General features: G+C 32.5%; 1 protein-coding gene across 1 annotated transcript; it reads left to right on the top strand.

The window, feature by feature from the left end:
* The first annotated feature begins 232 nt into the window (after positions 1–232).
* Positions 233–14,891, top strand: LOC137572863 (myb-like protein I). Its single transcript, XM_068284706.1, is given in 5 exon segments — positions 233–346; positions 3,415–4,183; positions 12,099–12,153; positions 12,232–12,313; positions 12,381–14,891. Coding segments are annotated over 4 exon segments (2,364 nt in total). The 5' UTR covers positions 233–346; positions 3,415–3,942; the 3' UTR covers positions 14,367–14,891.
* The last annotated feature ends 4,530 nt before the right edge of the window (positions 14,892–19,421 follow it).

Below are 19,421 nucleotides of genomic sequence, written 5' to 3'. Positions count from 1 at the left end.
AAAAGTAAGCACCGCTGGCTTTTCAACTGCAATTCTACACATACATACATAAATACAAACAAAAAATAAATGCAATATTAATACGGTTTTTATTTTAATACAATCCGGACAATTTCTAAGTAAAATGCTGCACGGCTTTCACTATAAGCTTATGCCTATTGACGATTATAGATTTTCCACCTCTAGCACCGATAATAACGGCTGTTAAGTTTACAGAGACTAAGCAGACCCAAAACTTGACTCAGTATATTTATAACAGGTTTTCATTTGTTAAATTTTAAAAAATCGACTTTTAAAATGTTGATACAGTTTGAAATATCCAAACTTAAACAATACATTGTTCTCTGTATGTGAAACTTGCATAAAATGTGTTTTTGTATTGGGTTATACATATAGTATATAGTAAAAGCTCGTACGTTTTTTTTCAGTATTGTTTTTGTTTTCAAGTCGAGAGGTCGCGTTTTTGTTTTTCTGTTGCAAACGGGCGAGGACGTGGAAAATAAAAGACTGTAATATAAATAAACGCAGAAACGAGAATTCAAAGATTTACATTTAGCTAAAGTTTAAACTAAAGTGAAGGTTTCTACACATTTACCCGGCAAACCAGGTGTGTGTGTGTGTGTGTATGTGCAAAGAAAAAAAAGAGACCAACACGTGAATTTATTTTATTGCAAAATCTCAAGTGAATTTTAGGCTTAGACCAATTAATATGCAGTAAAAACTGGACCAAATAGAAATAGTTTTGTTTTGCAACGAAAGGGAACAATGAGTTAATGTAGTTAAATGCATTTTATAAAATTTTGTAAGCTTACGTGATTTACTCTCTCTCTTTCACTGTGGTATGATTTCTCTCTCTCGCGCTGTCTTTCTCTCTTATCCAATGTGTGGGTGTGTGTGAGTTTCCGTGTTGTGTTCCCTCTGTCTGTGTGTGTGTGTGTGTGTGTGCATGAGACCTACAAATTTCATTCAAGGAAAACAAAAAGAGCAGAAAACGTGGAAAACTAAATTATAAGCTCGACATTTCATACCATTTTCAGGTTTATTTCCCCAGTTATTTTTTTTCTCTCGCTTCCCTTTTTCCTTTTTTCTTCTTCTTTTTGTATATTTAAACGATTTCGCGTGTGTTTTTTTGGGTAGCTGACAGCATTGTCGTCAGCATAAGGTGGGGGTGGTGGTAGGGGAGTAATGTGTTGGGTGGCTTTGCATTTTTGTTATGTCAATAATTAACACTAGTTATTGTGGCTATTTTATGCGTCGAAATGGTAAATTATAAATCCAACGAAATTTGCACTTATTCTGCTTACTTTTGGTTTGCGCTTTAATCACTTGGAATAAAATTGATTTTTCGCCACAAAAATAAGAAGGATATTTGTCTTGTATTTTTTTTTTTGGGTTTGTAATTTCGCTTTGCTTCAGAGTTTTGCCTTGTTCTCCAGGTGTTTTTCGTTTTTGTTGTTTCTTGTAGTTTCGTCCAATTGCCAGAATTCTTGTCTTTGCTGGTACTCCACCTCGTACCTTTCTTGCTCTCGATCCCTCTCTCTTTCAGTCTCTCTCTTTGGCTTTGATTCCCCTTCTCCTCGGTTTTCTCGTTGAATTACATTAAATATTTAAAGCATATGCAAATTTTAAAAAAAATGAAAAGGAGAAAAAACAACGGTACTTTGCGGCCTTTAACACCGCGACCAGTCACTCTCGCATTGTTGTTTTTGTTGGCCTGCTGGCTGCCCATATGACGACACACCCACACCTTCCTGCAAGCTGTCAAAACTACTTAGTGATGGGATGGTTTGAAATCATAAGACTTGGAGTTTGATGCACTTTTGAAACTATAACCGTTAATTTCCGTGTTTTTAAATTATACAAGTGAATACTATTTTTCTCGAAGTTTTAGAAAATTTTTTAGTTTTCAGTGTTAACAGCTTTAATATTTTATTGTTTTAGTAATGTTCTATACGTATGTACATATGTATGTATGTATGTAATATACACAATTTGGTGCTATTGTTTAATATTTTGTTTTAGTTATGAACAATCTGCATAGTTTAAAATGAAGAACTTGTGAAAACGGTATTAAAGGTTTGGAAACCAATCTCTAACATGTATTTGTAATTTATCTGGTCTCATTACATATGTAGGTATATAATTTGCTTATTATTTGTGTTTTATATAATTTAACTTTAATTTCAACTGGTTTGATAAATTAAAAATTTAAAAACCAATGCCAATATTTTCAAATCTTTATCTATTTTTTTAAATAACTCCTCACGCTTTCATCTCTAGCTAGCCTACTTACCTCTTGCATGCTTGCTATCTCACTTTTACTTCCCGCTCCTCACTTCACAACCAACCAACCAACCAATCCACCCACCCACCACCCATTTTTAGTCACCGCCTTAGGAGAAATTTTTGGCGTGCAAATCGTTTTGTGTGGCCCTTTTTTTTTCCGTTTTTTCCGTGTTGTCGTGTATGTAAGAACTTTTTTTTTTGTGTGTAGTTCTCACCCACACCATCACAAATACACACATAGGAGAGATGCATAGGCAGGCACAGCAATCAGCGCGATATTCTTTCTCACTCGCTCTCGCTCTGATTCTCCGTGTTCTTTCTAACAATTCAAATGCATTTCGATTGCTTCGTTTTCTTTAGCTCTACACTTCATCAACCACCCAACTACTCCCACTTACCAATATTTTCGTGAGTGCTCCATCAACTTAAGATGGGTTGAAAAAGAGGTTTTTTAAATACAATTGTCGCTTGACTTTAAGTCTTCAACCATATATATATGTACAAATGTGTAAAGAAAGAGAGACAGATACTTTTAAGGGTCACCTCTATATATGAACATATGTATACATATATATTCCATTTAATTGTTGATAAGGCCATAATCGTAAATTGTTTTGCTCTTTGACGTAGTTGAAAACTTGTTGATTAAGGCTGTGGGTTGGAGTGACTTTAAAGTAATGATAACATCCATCCATTTTGGAATCAGGTATTGCCCTAAATGGTCATTTGTTCTATGGATGATTCAATTGACTTTTTGCTACGAGAATCTTAAAAAGAAATTGTTAGTTTTATAAGCAATAGGTTGTCAGATCAGATGTTGATATTAGAAGTCGCTTTCAAACGAGATAAATTACAAAAGGAAATCCCTAAGCAGATAAATGTATCCTTTTAAAGTAAAGTAACATTTTTCTCAAGGATACTAGGTTGTTGTAATAATTTAAATAATTATTCAATCTTCAATTCAATTGTTCAATATTTAAAAAAAAATCCAAATGCATAGAGTATCGAAATTTGAATTAATTGCAAGGATGGTCACAATTTTTGCCTGCCTTTGATTAAAACAAAAACATTTTTGTAACTTTCCGCAACTAAATATAACTAATAATCCCCAATTGTTTTTCTTTGCAGGTTAAACTAGTGGAAATAAAATAAGCAGAAAGCAAAATAAGTTTGAAGGCAATTAAAACAAGCCCAAAAAGAAAGCAAAAGTATAAAATTAAATAAAGTGAATCGCATTAAGTGTTCAAAAAAAGAAGAAGAAGAAAATAATAGTGTGTGATCAAGTGAATTAGTGCTTGAGAGAGCAAGAAAGTGAGTGTAGAAATAGTCACAACGTCGTCGTCTACAAAACCAACGACATCCACTGCCGCTGCTGCTGCCGCCGGTGTAGGAGGAGGAGTCGGAGTAGGCGTAGTTGGAACTTCATCATCCATAGCAGGATCAACAACTGCAGCTAATTCACGTAGCGGCGGACGCAGCGGTCAGCGACGTCGCAGTAGCAGCAGTAACCCAAACGCCGGCACAACGAAAGCGACCAGCGGCAGCGGTGGAGCTGGCAGTGCCGGCGGTGGAGGAGGCGGTAGCGGCGGTGGCGGTGGCGTCAAACAAAGCGTCAGTCGCAACAGCAATATTAGGAGTAGCAGCTCCAACAGTACCATGGCCTCGGCCAATCATCGCGGCGGCGGTGGTGGTGGCGGAGCACGTGGCGGTGCCAGTGCTGCTGCCGGCCATGATGGCAATCCCTCGGCCATTATGGGATTACAGATCGGTTCAGCGTGGTTTCAACGCAAAATTAATCTAAGACCGCAACATCGCGGTGTTCATTTAGTTACCGAGGAGATACTGAGACAAATGCCAGAATTGGCGCACTTCTCTGTGGGATTATGTCACATGCAAAGTAAGTACATTCAATAATTAGACCTATGTACATATGTACATACATACATACATATATATGAGAATTTAACCATGCTCTTAAGATAAGTACTTGCACTGGTTTCTAATATATGGGCATACTTGAGAAAGTTTACACTCAATTCAAAATTTTCAAGTTGTCAAAATAATATTTACTTTTTTTTGTTTTTTTTTTATATTTTGTTTTTTTATAAACCAGGAGACAAAGATTTATGTTGACTTTAATATGAGAGTGACCCAAATAATCCGGGTATGCTGATTCTGAATTTGATCTGTTTTTGTGAATTCAGGGTTATAAATCTTGCCCCAAAAGTACTAAAAATAAGTTGATTCTGCGTATTGATAAATCTTTAACTAAAGTTGCCTCACACTTCACTCATTTCGAACAGAAATTTTCTCTTCGACTAAGACGCTTTGCATTTAGTTCAAAGTTTAGATGAACAAAATGAAATGCAGTAAAAAAGGAATAAATACTTGCATATTGTAGTGGAATTTTCGTTATTGAAAGAAGGACGGACAGAGAATGAAGGAAGTAGGAGACGATGGGAAAGCGGCGCGCAGTTCATTTGTATTAGTAAGTAACTGGGTTAAACTACACAGATAAACTCACTGACTGACTTACTTAGCTCCATTTTTTTTTTTTGGGTCCACTCTTATTTCGTCCGTTGGGTCCCAAAAGGAAAAGAGAAATATATGTACATATATATATACATTGACATCTTGTCTAAATTGGCGAAAATCGTTCTTGAAAGACCAAAGAGATGTGGTGGATGACGACGATAGCGATGACCCGAATGTCTGAGTGTGTGTGTGTGTGTGTGTGTGTGTTAGTACAGGAAACTAGTTCAAGTTGTCAATTGCAGTTCGTTTCACCTTTTCTTTCTTAATTCGTTTTTTTTTGCGCCCAACGGCGATATGAAGTTTACTTTTTAACTAAAGCTAAAGTGAAAAATCAAATTCCTTCAAAAATACACCAAATCAATTACATTGACAAGAGAGAAGAAAACCATAAAGAAAAGTTAAATGGGGAAGGGTGAACAAAAAAAAAAACATGAACAATTCATGTACGAAATCGTTCGCTTTGGCATAAGTCCAAAAACTACAAATTGAAACTGGCTAACTAAATATTTACAGCAAACACTTAAATTCATGAATAAAATAGCCAAGCTTAAATTAGTTTTCAAAAAGGAGCAAAAACCATTTCTACCTAGCAACTTGTTATGTCATGTTTTGTGTTGTAATGTGCAAAATAACATTTGGAAATCATTATAAATAATTCGGACTGGACAAATTTTAGACAGGTAAAATGACAGTTTTACAAATTTGCTAAATTGATTTGGTCGAAAGAGACACACACATACACACACACATACACACACACATACACACACATACATATTTAACGGAAAAAACGAGGACAAACAGCGAGCACCACCTTGCTGAACGTTTTAAGGTGGTGAAGGGACTTCGGAGGAGAATGCTCTGCAATTAGTTGGCTCCTCTTGTCTATAACTAAGTATGTCTCCTGTTGCCTACTTCTAAATAAATATGTTAATGCCTTCTTTTTGCCTCGCCACCCCCCTACACCCCTTGCCCTTGCACGTTTTGCCGCAGACATAATTGTGCGTATGAATTTCTTCAGCTTTTTTTCTGCACTCTAACACAACGACGCTTAACTGGCGCATCCGCCTGGAATACTTAACTGACACTTTGCCTCCACATTCTGTGTGGTTTTTACCACCCAATGCACCAAAGAACATTTAGGGGGCACATAAGGAGAGGAGGGATAGAAGAGACCTACTAGGTAGAAAGGACGACTTTAATATGATTTAGCCGTTGGCTTTGTGGTTGGGCGCCTATGTTTGTCTATGAGTAGCATAGGGCTCAGGGCGCTAATAAACGGTTTCCCTGCACTCAAAAAAATTTAGTTTTAAAAACTTTGTATTGACAGGATAAAAACGGGGACATTTTCGAACCAAAATTAGTGTGTCTGCATTTTTTAAGAAAACATTTAAAAAGTGTGGCTGCAATTTTTTATATTTATATTTCGTAGAAAATACAAGACAAACTAAAATACCCATTCCTTTTTTGTGATTAGTTCCGCGTTCAGTGTGGGGATTTTCGCCTGCCAAATTCCTTTTTTAAATGTTATTTTTTTTTCTCAGTGTTGAAACATTAAGTAGCAGGTGGCAACATACTGGTGGCCGTCTGTTTAGTTAAGGCAAAAGCTAGAAAGAGAGAGCGGTACATACATACATAGATAGATAGGAGGAAGTCGTATAAAGAGAGAAAGAGCGAGGGAGAATGGAGGAACTAAAATGAGGGGCTAAAGCATTTAGGCACTACAAAAGTTGGCTAATGTTTTTAAAGAGGCCTTTTTATTATACAAAGTCAAACACACACTGGCATAAGGAACGCACACATCCTGTTTTGCTCTGCTATGCCCTTCCATCATCATTTCAACTCATCTTATCCCATTCCATCCGCATACCGCATTACCCCCACCTCCCCTTAGCAGGCACAACTCGACTCATTCATTCATGTATACGTAGCGAGGTACACATGTAGTGTGGGTAGTATATTTACTTATTCATGCTCACGTGAGGAAACCAAGAAACAAAAAAACCAAAAATGTCTTTACAATATGTTGATATGTACATATGTATGTAGGTACATATCTTTTCACAGGAATATACATACCTATGTATGTATATGTGCTTAATTTCATAATATCTGGGTAACTAGTTCAAGTTTGTTTCGCGTGCATTTAAATTCAGTATATTGATTTATTGGGGTTAGCATAGGAGCAAACAATTTTTAATGAAGAAACCTGTGGTATTGGGTGGCACACATTTCGTTTCGTTTCGTTTTGTTGTCACGACAAACTCGACAAGGAACCCCCCTCAAACGAACTAAAGAAATAAAAGGACAAGGGAACGCTTTCATATTCATCCATCCAATTCGCAATTTTACTCATTTTATGTTGTCCTTAGATGACTCCAATCTCAATTTAATTTACATTACATTTCCCTTTTGATTTATTATCTAGGATCTTGAGGTTCGGAAAGGGGATTATAAATTTAGTGGGAGTCTCTTTTCGCTAGCTACAATAAGTGTATTAAGTTTTCCGAAAAAAACACAATTTACAAATGGTACAAATAGAATGAAAAGGTTAATATGTTTCGCGATATACCCTGTAATGTTATGTTAATAAAGTAAAAATATCCAAAACGGCATCATAGGATTTGAAAAATGTCAATTTAAAAATTCAGATTTGTAATACTTTTATGAAATATAATAATTTAGACCCAGCATCAGTCCTTCTCTAATCTTAAGAGCAGGTCAATGGGGTGACATCATTTCGGCTCCTGGTCTGCATGCTTGGAGCAGCCTAGAGCAGTACCAAATTTCATACCTTCGGATTACGGAGTTAAAACAATTCTGTATTGAAGCTTGTTCTGGAATAGTGGCAGAATTTCAATAAAACAAAGCCATTGGTATACAACTTTTTTTCGACGGATCGAGAAAATCTTTATGGTCGAAGACACTGAAAATATTTAAATGTATGGCTCTAAAATGTGAAGCACCAGTAAATAATCAAACCTTAATCTCTCACGTTTTTGTATGGGTTTCTATTTTAAAGTTTGTTTTTGTCGCCATAAGCTTAAATTCATATCACATATGCATATATAGAAATGTATAAGCAAAAACAATAAACAAAAGTGATTTTATGTTTTTATGAGTATGAGTAATAATGTTTGCTTTAAATCTAAATTGGCTATATATCAATGCAATTCAAATTGAAATCACAGTCCTTACCAAAACATTCTGTGTGAATCATTTTAAATAGAAATAAATAGCTGGCATTAAACGGAAACCCTAACAAATACCCGGGCTCAAGACAAGCTAAACTTCAATATCACACGACCAACAGCCAGCAAATCAACCGCCGACCTCCATAAGCGTCATTCAAATTGCTTGGGAATTGGCGAGGTCCTTTCATTCACACTACAAATACATGTACATGCAAACAAACATATCTAACTTCTGTAGGTCATTTGTTGTTGTATTTGGTGACCAAAGTCCGGAAAGCATTTCACATACATATGAATATTAAATACGAACAACCAAAAGACTAAGACTATATCATTTTCATATACTCTAGTTGTTCCAAAAGTCCTTACATATCTTTATATTTATAAATTGAAAAGAAAAACATTAATCCTATTAGTTTCAAAAGTTTTGATGATGTAGACGCTTGTTTATCTTTAGTTAATTAAGCTTTTTAAGCTACGATGTAAAGTAAATTAGGATTAGTCATAAAAAAAAATCATTTTTTCAATAAATTGGTAAGAAAATGTCTGTTCAAAATAATAAGTACATTTAATTAAAATTATTCTTTTAAGAAAAAGCATTTCTTTTCAATTTTGATCTATTGATTTCGAAATCATGGCCTTATTGGGTAAACATGGCTCATTTGGCTGAACATTTTCACTTGATCTTTTCTTCGAAGAGAGCGAACTCACTCATTTTGTTCGCTTGCTCACTTCATTGTTCAGTTGCTCACTACATTCCTCAGTTATTTAATTGCTCACTACACAGATCACTTAACCAGTTGCTCAGAATACGCATTCTGAATTTGATTTTAATAAGTGCATAGATTCCAAGTTAAATTATTCTGTTTCAAATTGAGTAAATGGAAAGAAAAAATTCAAAAATTCATAAAAATATCATTCTTGAATATTTTCTATTACCAAAATTAAAAAAAATGGAATGTAAAATGACCTGTTGTCGTTTCAGAACGTTTTATAATCGAAATGCCAATGCCATTTTTTATTGAAAATTGTGAAAAAATTAAATTCATTTCCCAAATTAGTTTCAAAAGCACTCACAAACGAAACCTGAGGTATTTTTGTAATTATAAAGCTCGTCAAGCCTGTAAGCTGAGTGGGCGAAGCAAGAGTGATTCGAACTAAGTGACATTTCACTCGAAATTAAGAACAAAAAGCTCTAAAACAAGAGGACTGATTATTAATAATAATTTTTTTTAGTTGGTAAATAAAAAAGATTAATTGAACAAAAAATGACAATTTGAAGGGAACATGTTCGGTTGCTGAACATAATGAACACATCCTTTTTGTTCACACACTTATAAGCAACCCAAACCTAATTGACTGTATGGCATATGAATAGGGTATGATATAGTAAGGATTTTGGATTTAATTTTGTGTTTTCGAACATCGTTTTTTTATTTAACAAGTTACCATTACATGTCGCCTTTTTTTCTATTCCTTATGCCACGGCTCTGCTCCTCACAGTTGTTTTGTTTTTTTTTTTTTTTTTTTTGTTGTTTTTGTGCCTTTTGCATTTCCCCATAGAAACAATGCGGGGATATATGTATGTATATATGTATGGAGATGTATATGTGTAGATTCAGGTCAATAGTAAAAGACAACAACAACGACAAACAAAAAAAAAGCGAACATATGGCAAGGTTGCTTTGGAAATCATTTTTATTAACTTTTTTTCGCTTTGCAGGTGATAGGTATAAGGGGTTAAAGGGTCTAGAAAAGAGGGTCTAATTAGGAAGTCCTTTTACCAAAAAAAAAAGGAAAAAAATAATAAAACCAAAGAAAAAAAATCAATAAACATGTCTTGACCTCAATTAGATTTTTGCTTATAGTTCACAAAACAATTGCACACAACGACAAGAAGGATAATGATGATGATGAGAAGGAGGACCAAGGGTGAGGATGGTTAAATTGGGGCTCTCTCTTTGCTCTCTGCCAGCCACCAGACAACAAACACGCACACAGTGAGAATTGAATGATAGATGTTGGGAATGGGGGAATATAGGAAGACGGTTTTGGCACCGTGTACACGTGCTTTTGATTTGAAGTAAAAATAAGAAAGCAAAAGAAGTTCATGGATGGGTCTCAAAGAGAGTGCGGTGGAAAGTTTGCCTCAAGCATTCACACGCCATGACGATTGCTTTTGCGACTTCACCTAACTTTGCTTACTCTGACTAAATGAGTGTATTCCCTTCATGTATTCCCTTCAACCATATGGAGAAAGGGCATATTGAAGTTACCATAATGTACATTCGTATAAAACTGTTTAAAATTTGCCCTTGATTAGTTACCACAAATGACTGGATCTAAGGGGCAATAAGAGCAATTCATTTAATCTTTCAGTGCGATCGTCAGTGTTGGCAAACGTTAAACTATTAATAGTGTTGTCTATTAAGTTCTTGACTTGGACTTATGTTAGTCACAATGCTTCTTTAGGATAAAAATTAAAAACAACTTTTTATTTAATGTCTGAATATAAAAAATGTCAAGAAAAAATATCAAAACTTTCCAACAAAATAAAAATGCTTAAAGAAATCGTTAAAAGGGTACTTTAAGGTCTGCAACTTTTGGCTTAAACAAATCTTTTGGGGTTCAGTTTATTTGTTCATGCCTCACTCAGTGAAATGCAGAAAGAACATAGACAGAGAGAGAGAAAATGAGAGTGAGAGAGATAGAGTATATACTATTGCTTGACGTTGCGTCCTGGTGGGGCATTGTTGGTGTAATGCAAACTGTCAACATGAAGCAAAAAAGCTTTGCATCTGCTCTACTGCTACCCAAGTCTCCCGTTTTTCACTCTAAATATTAGTGAACGAATTTCTGCTCCCTCTGTCAAAAAGAAACATGCAATATTGCGCATTATATTAGCATTTTTCGAATTTCCATTATTGAAAAAAGATTTGATAATAGAGCATTGGGACATACAAAGAAGCACTTCGCAATGATCTTTAATCAAGGTTTAATAATAACTATAAAAAAATATGATTTGGAAGCTTCAAACAGGTTTAAAAACATTTTGTGTTATTAGTAACTTGAATTTTTAATAAAGTTATAATTCAGAGGCTAAAGGTTTGAAAATTTGCAACAAAATTTCTAAAAATACCCCAAAATTTCATATAGTACAAAATTTCTCTTTATTGCATACTTTTAGGCTAAAATTATTGTTAAAAATTTTGAAAATTATTTACAATGAATTTCTGTTTTAATTTCATATTTTTCCAAAGATTTTTCCTAAAAAGTTAGTTAAAGCATTAATTTAATCTGATTTACCAACAATCCAGTCAAAATAAGGATATAATTTCTTATCTAAAATTTGGCCTAGTACTGTATATTACGAAATATAAGTACAAAAGTCCATAAGTACATCTTTTTGACAGTATTTGTAATTTAGTTGACAAAGATTTAGATGCTTCAGCACAAAGTATCAACTTTCTTTTGTTTTCCAATCTAGTCCCCGACAAGATTATGGTCTGAGTATATTGTTAATCGTGAGGAGAAGAATAGCACAGACAATTTTCGATGAACCCATAGCAATTGCTGACGAAAAACGAAATTAGCCGGAACCGCTGCGTGTAATCCTAATAGAGAATTGAAGGTTGCATGGCTATAGTTATTATTTATACATATACGCCATGTTATATAATAATATAACCATTAACTGTTAGACAAGGAATCAAACTTTAAGCTTTTTGTATTATTTACTATTTGAAAAGTCATTTATAACTATTTTTAGACTTTCGAAATGTTTTTGTTGGAAGTGTTTTGGATTAATTAGATGACTACATGCCACATTCATAGCCCCCCATATCAATTAATTGTCATCTAAATAAATTTGTATACAAAATTTCTCGCTATTTTATTGCTTTACGTGTGCGGCTAAAGCAATTATTATTCATGTTAAATATTTTTGTTGTAGTTTTTCTTTTGACTAATTGGCCAAGCTTAATCTTTTGAGAGATATGAGGCATTATACGCCCACATTTTGTAATGGTCTAATAATCGAGTTAAGATAAATTAATTGACTTTGGTTTTAATTTTTTATTGCAGTTCTTCACACCTCGGCGAGTTTAGCGTTAAACGAAAGCTGGGATCCAGACGTCAGGTGAGTAGAAGTGAGATTAATTTTAATCAATTCAAAATCTCTAATGTTGAATATGTATTTTTGAATATGAATTATTAGAGACGATATGGAAATGATGTTGAATAAAATAGTTCCCGAAGGTTTGCCCTATCGACATTCATGCGAAGGACCCGATGATATGGTAAATAATTTGAAATATATTTGTATTTTGTAAATATTAATTAGTCTTTCTCTATCCTGGTTTTTAGCCGGCCCATGTAAAGGCATGCTTCTTGGGCAGCTCACTGACAATCCCCATAACCGATGGCAAACTTTCATTAGGCACCTGGCAGGGTGTTTGGCTATGCGAGCATCGCGACCAGGCGGGATCACGCAAATTGGTTATCACATTAACCGGATGTCCACGCGAATCATTGGCACGCAGTCCCCTGTCACCAGTATCACCGATTGCCAGTACGTCCAGTTAGGGGCGGCCTCGCTCCACCCGTGATAGTCGGTAATCGCGGGGGAGCGACAATAATGTGCACATTTCGTCGAGGAAGTTGATATTACAAAAGAATTTAGCTAGGGCAACGGCACAACAGCGTGCAGCGGCTGTGATAGCAGCTGGCAGTGGCAATCAAGGATTGAGAGCAGCAGCGGTAGCAGCTGGACGGGATGGTTATGGCATGGCAGCTGGATTTGCAGCAGCGATACCACCAAATGTTCCTTCAATAAAGATGCGTAAACAACAGCTAAGACCATTGCAACTAAATTTGAATGTGCAAGAGACCTTAAAAGATGGCATTGATATGGATGATGTTGATGATGATGACGATGAGGATGATGATGATGATGAAGTGCAGTTAGATGCTGATGATAATATGAAAGAGGTGGATGATAAAGATGATATTATTAATCTACAAACCGTCACATTAGTGCCTCAATTAAGAACTAAGATCACCGCAACAACAACATCAACAACAACAACAACACCATCGAGTGCATTAGCTAAATTCAATCGACTCATTGATTCAACTAGGGATAATAATGAACAACGGGATTGGGTTCAAGAACATGAATTAGATGAACTTAATAGTTCCAATTTACATGAACGTCTATCCATGGCATATCCAGAGTTATTATCATTGGGTACACCATCCGATAGTAAATTAATCAACAACCTCTCAAGGGTTAAACAGGATCATAATCGGCATCATCAAAAGGATTATCATTATAATTATCATCATCGTGGCTCTAAAGTCGTTGATACTAACTTTGGCACACCATTAACATTTTCAGCACAATTCACTCAACAACAACAACAACAACAAGAGCAAGAAGCAACGACACCCGAGATGATATTAGAAAAGAATAAACTTATCGATCATCATCATTTTTTGCATAAAAATGATGTTGATAATGATGATGATCAGAATGATGATGATGTTGAAGATGATGATGTTAATCAAATGAAACGAAATGATGTGCATTATTTGTTGAAACAGTTAAATAGTTTTAGTGATATAGAAGAAATAGAAATTGTTGATATGAAGCAAAGTAAACAGCAGCTGCAATTGCAACTGGAGCAACATCAGCAGCAACAGCTGCAGCAGCGCTACCAACAGCAGCAGCAGCCGCAGCAGCAAATTCAACCCCAACCCTCTCAAACATCTAGCTCTTTATCCCCCACACATTCGCATAAGCAGCAGCTACATCGTCGCCAAAGACAGCGACATCAATTTGCCTCTTTGTCGGCATCGGGCGACTGTTCCATTCTAATGACACCACAATTCGATGATTATCTATTTGAATCATCACATTATTTAGAGACTGCTGTCACCAAAAATTATTGCACTGCCATGATCGAGAGATCAAGCTCGCATGAGTTTCGACATCTTTCGATAAATAGACGTGGTAGCAGCTCAAATAGTTTCCATTTAAATGAAATGGAATTGCCCAGTGTTACTTGCAAAGCACAACCACCACCATCATCGTTCCAAACGATTCCTCTTCAGGTGGAAACACGTCTAACCACAAGTGGTGTACAGACCGAACTGACTGCTGAATCCTTGAATAAACTAAGCCAAAGTTCTAGCGATTCAAGTGGATCAGATCAGCGTGGTTTGCCCTTCTTTAGATGCTGCTATACGCCCATTGATCGCTGGCGTGAAAGGCGCCAACAGAAATCATCAACGTCAACGGCCGCGACGACAAACCAGAAAAATGATAAAAATGGTTGTCATCCTGTCTGACATCGCTTCTGTATGAGGATGTGGTAATGGGAGCGGAAGCGAGAGCATAAGCTAGTTAGGGAAAGTTTTTAGCCAAAAACAAAACTAAGAATTGTTGTTTATAAATCTTTGAGAAGATGAATTTTGTTTGAGTAACGTTTGTCTACATTCCATAAATTTGACTACCGACTCAAGTTTATGGAACAACAAAATACTCACTAATATAAGAAAATGTTCAATTTTATTACTTAAAGAAGATTAAATTAGGCATTAAATTGTTAAAGATTTCACTTGAAGTTGTTAGAATGCTTTTATTTAAATTACTTTTATAAAATTAAATATTTATCATTGAACCATTGTCTTTTTTGTTAGTTGTGATTCTGCTTTTAATATTAATACGATTAATTGTTTTTGCTTAAGTTATAAAGTTTTTGATTAGTCTTTTAAGAAGATAAACAACAATTCTTTGCGCTTAGAGATACAAAATGTGCCTGGTTAAAGAATATTAAAGAAAACAAAACAAACAAAAAACAGATATTATACTAACTGAAACTGTTTTCATTTGCGATATCAACAAGAGATTCCATTTCTTATAAACCCCAAAACACACACTTAACACACGCACATACATACCAAACACACACACACCACAGAAACACACACACAACTATCTTTAATCATTCCAAAAAAGAAAACAAAAACTCTGACTTCATAATCTTGTACAATTTCTATAATGCTATAAAACAAAAAGGATAGAAAAAAAAAAAACAAAAAACGAAAGAAATTATTAGTAAACAATTTTTTATACACAACACATTTTTGCAATACACAGGAAAAATCATTTGAATATTTGTATAAAACCTAAAAAAAGAAAATTAATAATAAACTAAATGAAAATGAAGTAATATTATATAGAAAGTTTGTGTGGCAAAAACAAAAAGTAATAATAATACTAATTATAAAAATAATGAGAACGAAAAAACACAAAACAATTTTTGGCAAACTCTTTGTTAGATATTTCTTGTTAATAATACAATAATTAAAAGGCAAAAGCGGGAAAAACGGAAAGATTAAATAATAAACGAAAGAAAGAGAGAGCTTGTATAGTAAGTTTTTATTATAATAAAGTAAAGCTTTTAGTTTAACACTTAAAACTTTTATGGGTCTATGGAAATTATGTTAATTATTTTAAATTGTTTTTGTTTGATTTTTCTTTAAAAGCTTTTCTTAAGGAATTGTTACAGCACACACACACACACACACACTCACAGTTACACACGCAAAGACAAAACATAAAGCAATATTAGTTTATAAATGATTTTTGTCAATTTGGTTAATGGAAACTTGAAAACCTATATATAAATACCATATATCATTAACATAACAAAAAAAAAAAAAAAAACCAAAACAAAATAAAATAAATATATTAAACAAAACCCAAACAAAAATAAATGATTGCCTGGAAAAAAAATATGAAACACGCTTTTAGTTTAAATACACAATATGCAAGAAAATAAAAAAACAAAAACCCAAACAAAAAAAAAAATTGGACTATAAATGAATGTACTCGTAGTTTCAAGTTCTTTAAGACCCAAAAAGAATATAAATAAATGAATACAAAAATGTATAGAGAAATGATCTGGCAACGCTGACACTGATTAAAGGCTTTTATGACTAACCATAGAAAGGAAAACCAGTTTTTTTGAAAACAAACCCTCATTGGGGTTGGGTTTTCCCGAAGTTCTCGGGTTCCATGACTGCTATTTAAAAAAAAAAATTTTTTTTTTCTCTTTTTTTTTTTTTTTTTTTTTTTTTTTTTTGTGAAAGTTAAACAAAATTTCCAATTTTGACTTATTTCAGCCAGAATTAAAAAAATCTAGCTTGGTTTTTAGCCATGTGGTAGCTTTTTTTTACAGCTAAAACTCCAAAACAAATTTTCTATGACTTTCTAGCTTTTTTTTTCAATTTTAATTAATTATTACATTTTTTGGTCATTGCATTACAGTTAATATGAGCTTCATTTTTAAAAACGTTTTATTTTTTTTTCGGAAACATCTATTATGATTTTATGATATTTACAACAGTTTTGGATAAATGCTGAACTATTTAGCTAATTTGATTTTAATCTGTCAATATTTTTATTAGTTAGTCTCAACAATTTGGCAATTGAATCTCTAAAATAATTCTAAGCAACATTTTATTAAACTTTTAATGTGTTTTTAGGTTCCTCATTTTAATTTAAAATCTAATATTTCTCAATTATCTTCAGCTAGATAGGTCTGAATTTCAAAATCATTTTCAGCTATTTTAAAATTTTGATCCTTTTTTTTTTGTGGGTGTTGCCAAATTATATTTTCTCAGCTCAGTTCTTCCAACAACAAAAATTAAAATAAAAATAAATTAAAAACTAAAGCAAATAAATAAATAAAATCAATAATTAAATTGAAAATCAAATAACTAAACCAAACAAATGCCTTTTACATGCCCACACGTACACTAAAACTAAACAAAACAAGATGAATAATACTATAAATAAATAAAAAACAAAACTAATGTTAATCAGCAAAAAAAAAAAAAAAAAATGACAAAATAAAAGCAACAGCCGAAAGAGAAATTTAAATCTAGTATATCAACTTGTTAATGATTATGTTAATCATAAACGAGAACAGACATTAACCATAAATAAGTTGTTAACAAAATAAAATGAAAAACAAAAAATGTGAAGAAATCAAGAAAAGCATTAAATAAATAAATATTGTTGTATGTTTTATTCGAAGCGCACGAAACAAAAAACATTATAATGAAGAAAAAAATATGTAGCTAAAACGAAGAAAGCAAAAAAAGAAAAAAAAAACTAAGAAAAATGGTAAAATAAACAATTTTTGTAAAACTTTTTGATATGTGATGATGATTAATGAAATTACATTAAACAAAAAATCGTTAGCCAGAAAATTTAGTTATTTGTAGAGCTAATAAAACAAAAACACCAAAAACAAAAAAAAAAAAGGAAACCAACAACATAAAATAAAATTCAATAAATGCAAGCAAAAAGCAGAAGAAAAAAGAAAATTTGTTATAATCTAAAAACAAAAACTAAGGAAAAACATTTGGAAAACACCTTTTCCTATAGCAATATATTCCAAGCAAATGAAAGAAAACAAAAAAATAAGAAAACAATTTGTAGGTTTGTAGTTAAAAAAATCAAATATTAAATAAATAACAACAAAACCAATTTCATATATAATTATACATACATAAATACAATTAAGTAGCAAAAATTATAAAAAAAAAACAAAAATATATATTAAATTGTATATAGATCATTTTTACTTAACAAACAAAATCAACAACAACAAATTGAGTTAGTGATTTTTGCATTCCTTTTTTTTTTGATTTGTTTACTAAATATCTTTTGTTTATACACATAAAGACGCATACAGCTAAACAAAGAAAAACAAACCATAAAAATAAAAAAAAGAAGCTTTAATTAATTTAATTACCAACCAAAATTAAACAAAACATTTTTGATATCATTCCCCCCCACACATTGTAGATACCTAATAACTGAGTAAAGTGTAAGAATTAATATGTATATGCGAAGGTAGCTTAATAAGTCTTTAAAAAAACAAAAAATGATTGAAGGAAAATGATAAAAATGAAAACAAAATGTTAAAAATTAAGCAGATAGAACAAGTAATTGAACGCAAATTTCTATAAATATTTCTGTAAAACGTTCTTTTTAAAAACATTCAATATCCCTGATCAAATACATGATTTTCTCAATCATGTGTAAAATTCCTTTTATATCAGTATCTTTAAAATCAAATAAGTATATAGTTTCTTCATTACCATAATATTTGACTTAAATATGATGTAGTTTAAAATATTTTGTATATACTTATAACATTCAATCGATTTCTATAGGTTTTTCAATGTAGAGTCACATCTTATATGAGTTTCGAAATGATCCTTTAATCTTTTCAGTCTTCTGTGAGGTCGAGGCAAGGAACTGTTTCCAGATCCTTATCGATTCCGAATGAAAATAATTCTAAGATTGCTGTGAAATTTCTTTCCTTGGTTTAAGAACGGAAATCAGGTTCTAAAAACTTTAAAAAAATTGGGTATTTATAGACTTATTAAGCTACTCTCGCATCCAGAAAAGGTTTAGCCAGCTAAGAGTCAATGTCGCCTAAGAAAAAAAACTTCAACAATAAAACTAAAACACATCCACACATACAAAGACACACACACACACACTAACCACAAGCTTTTATAAAACTATTTGAAAATATACACTCACATATATATATATATATATATATATATATATATATGAATAAAAGAAGAAAAAAAATAATAATCCTGCCAAGTAACATTCGAAATACCTGCTTGAAGAAAATGAAGAAAAAACACCCGCTTTTTGCTAAGAAATAAACATTAAAACAAAACAAAAGAAAAAAAAGAAAAAAAAAACAAAACAAAAAAATAACGACAAAAACGAAATACTAAATACAATTTTTATACTTTCGATATAAATGATTTTTTATACACAAAATCGCTTTGATTTGACTATATATATATACATATATATATATATATATATATATATAAACCCTAACAAGAAACTGCAACTAAGGAACGAGAGCACAAATTTTGTTTAACAAAAAAACACCAACACACACACACACACACACACAACCACACACTTAATACACCAACCCACAAACTCACAAACATACAGTCAGCTACAACATAAAATCAAATATATATAATATATATATATATAAATATATATATATAAACTTGTATGTATAAACCAAATCGCACAAATTGTTCTCACCCACAAGAAAGCTTCAAAACCAAAATAATAATAATAAAAAAAAAAATATATATATATAAAGAAAAAAAAAAACAAGAAATTTCTAGCCAAGAAACTGACGAAAAACAACAACAACAACAAATATATATATATATATATATAAAACATCAAATAAATAAATCAATTTATAAAACAAAAACTGTCCACAAAAAAAGGAAAAAAAATTAAAAAACAATTGTTTCTTTGTTTGTTTTTTG

The sequence above is a fragment of the Drosophila tropicalis genome, unplaced genomic scaffold (genome assembly GCF_018151085.1).
Source record: "Drosophila tropicalis isolate 14030-0801.00 unplaced genomic scaffold, ASM1815108v1 contig_393, whole genome shotgun sequence".
Classification (NCBI taxonomy): Eukaryota; Metazoa; Arthropoda; class Insecta; order Diptera; family Drosophilidae; genus Drosophila; species Drosophila tropicalis.
The sequence above is the reverse complement of the archived record's forward strand: the minus strand, read 5'-3'. Positions and strand labels throughout refer to the sequence as shown.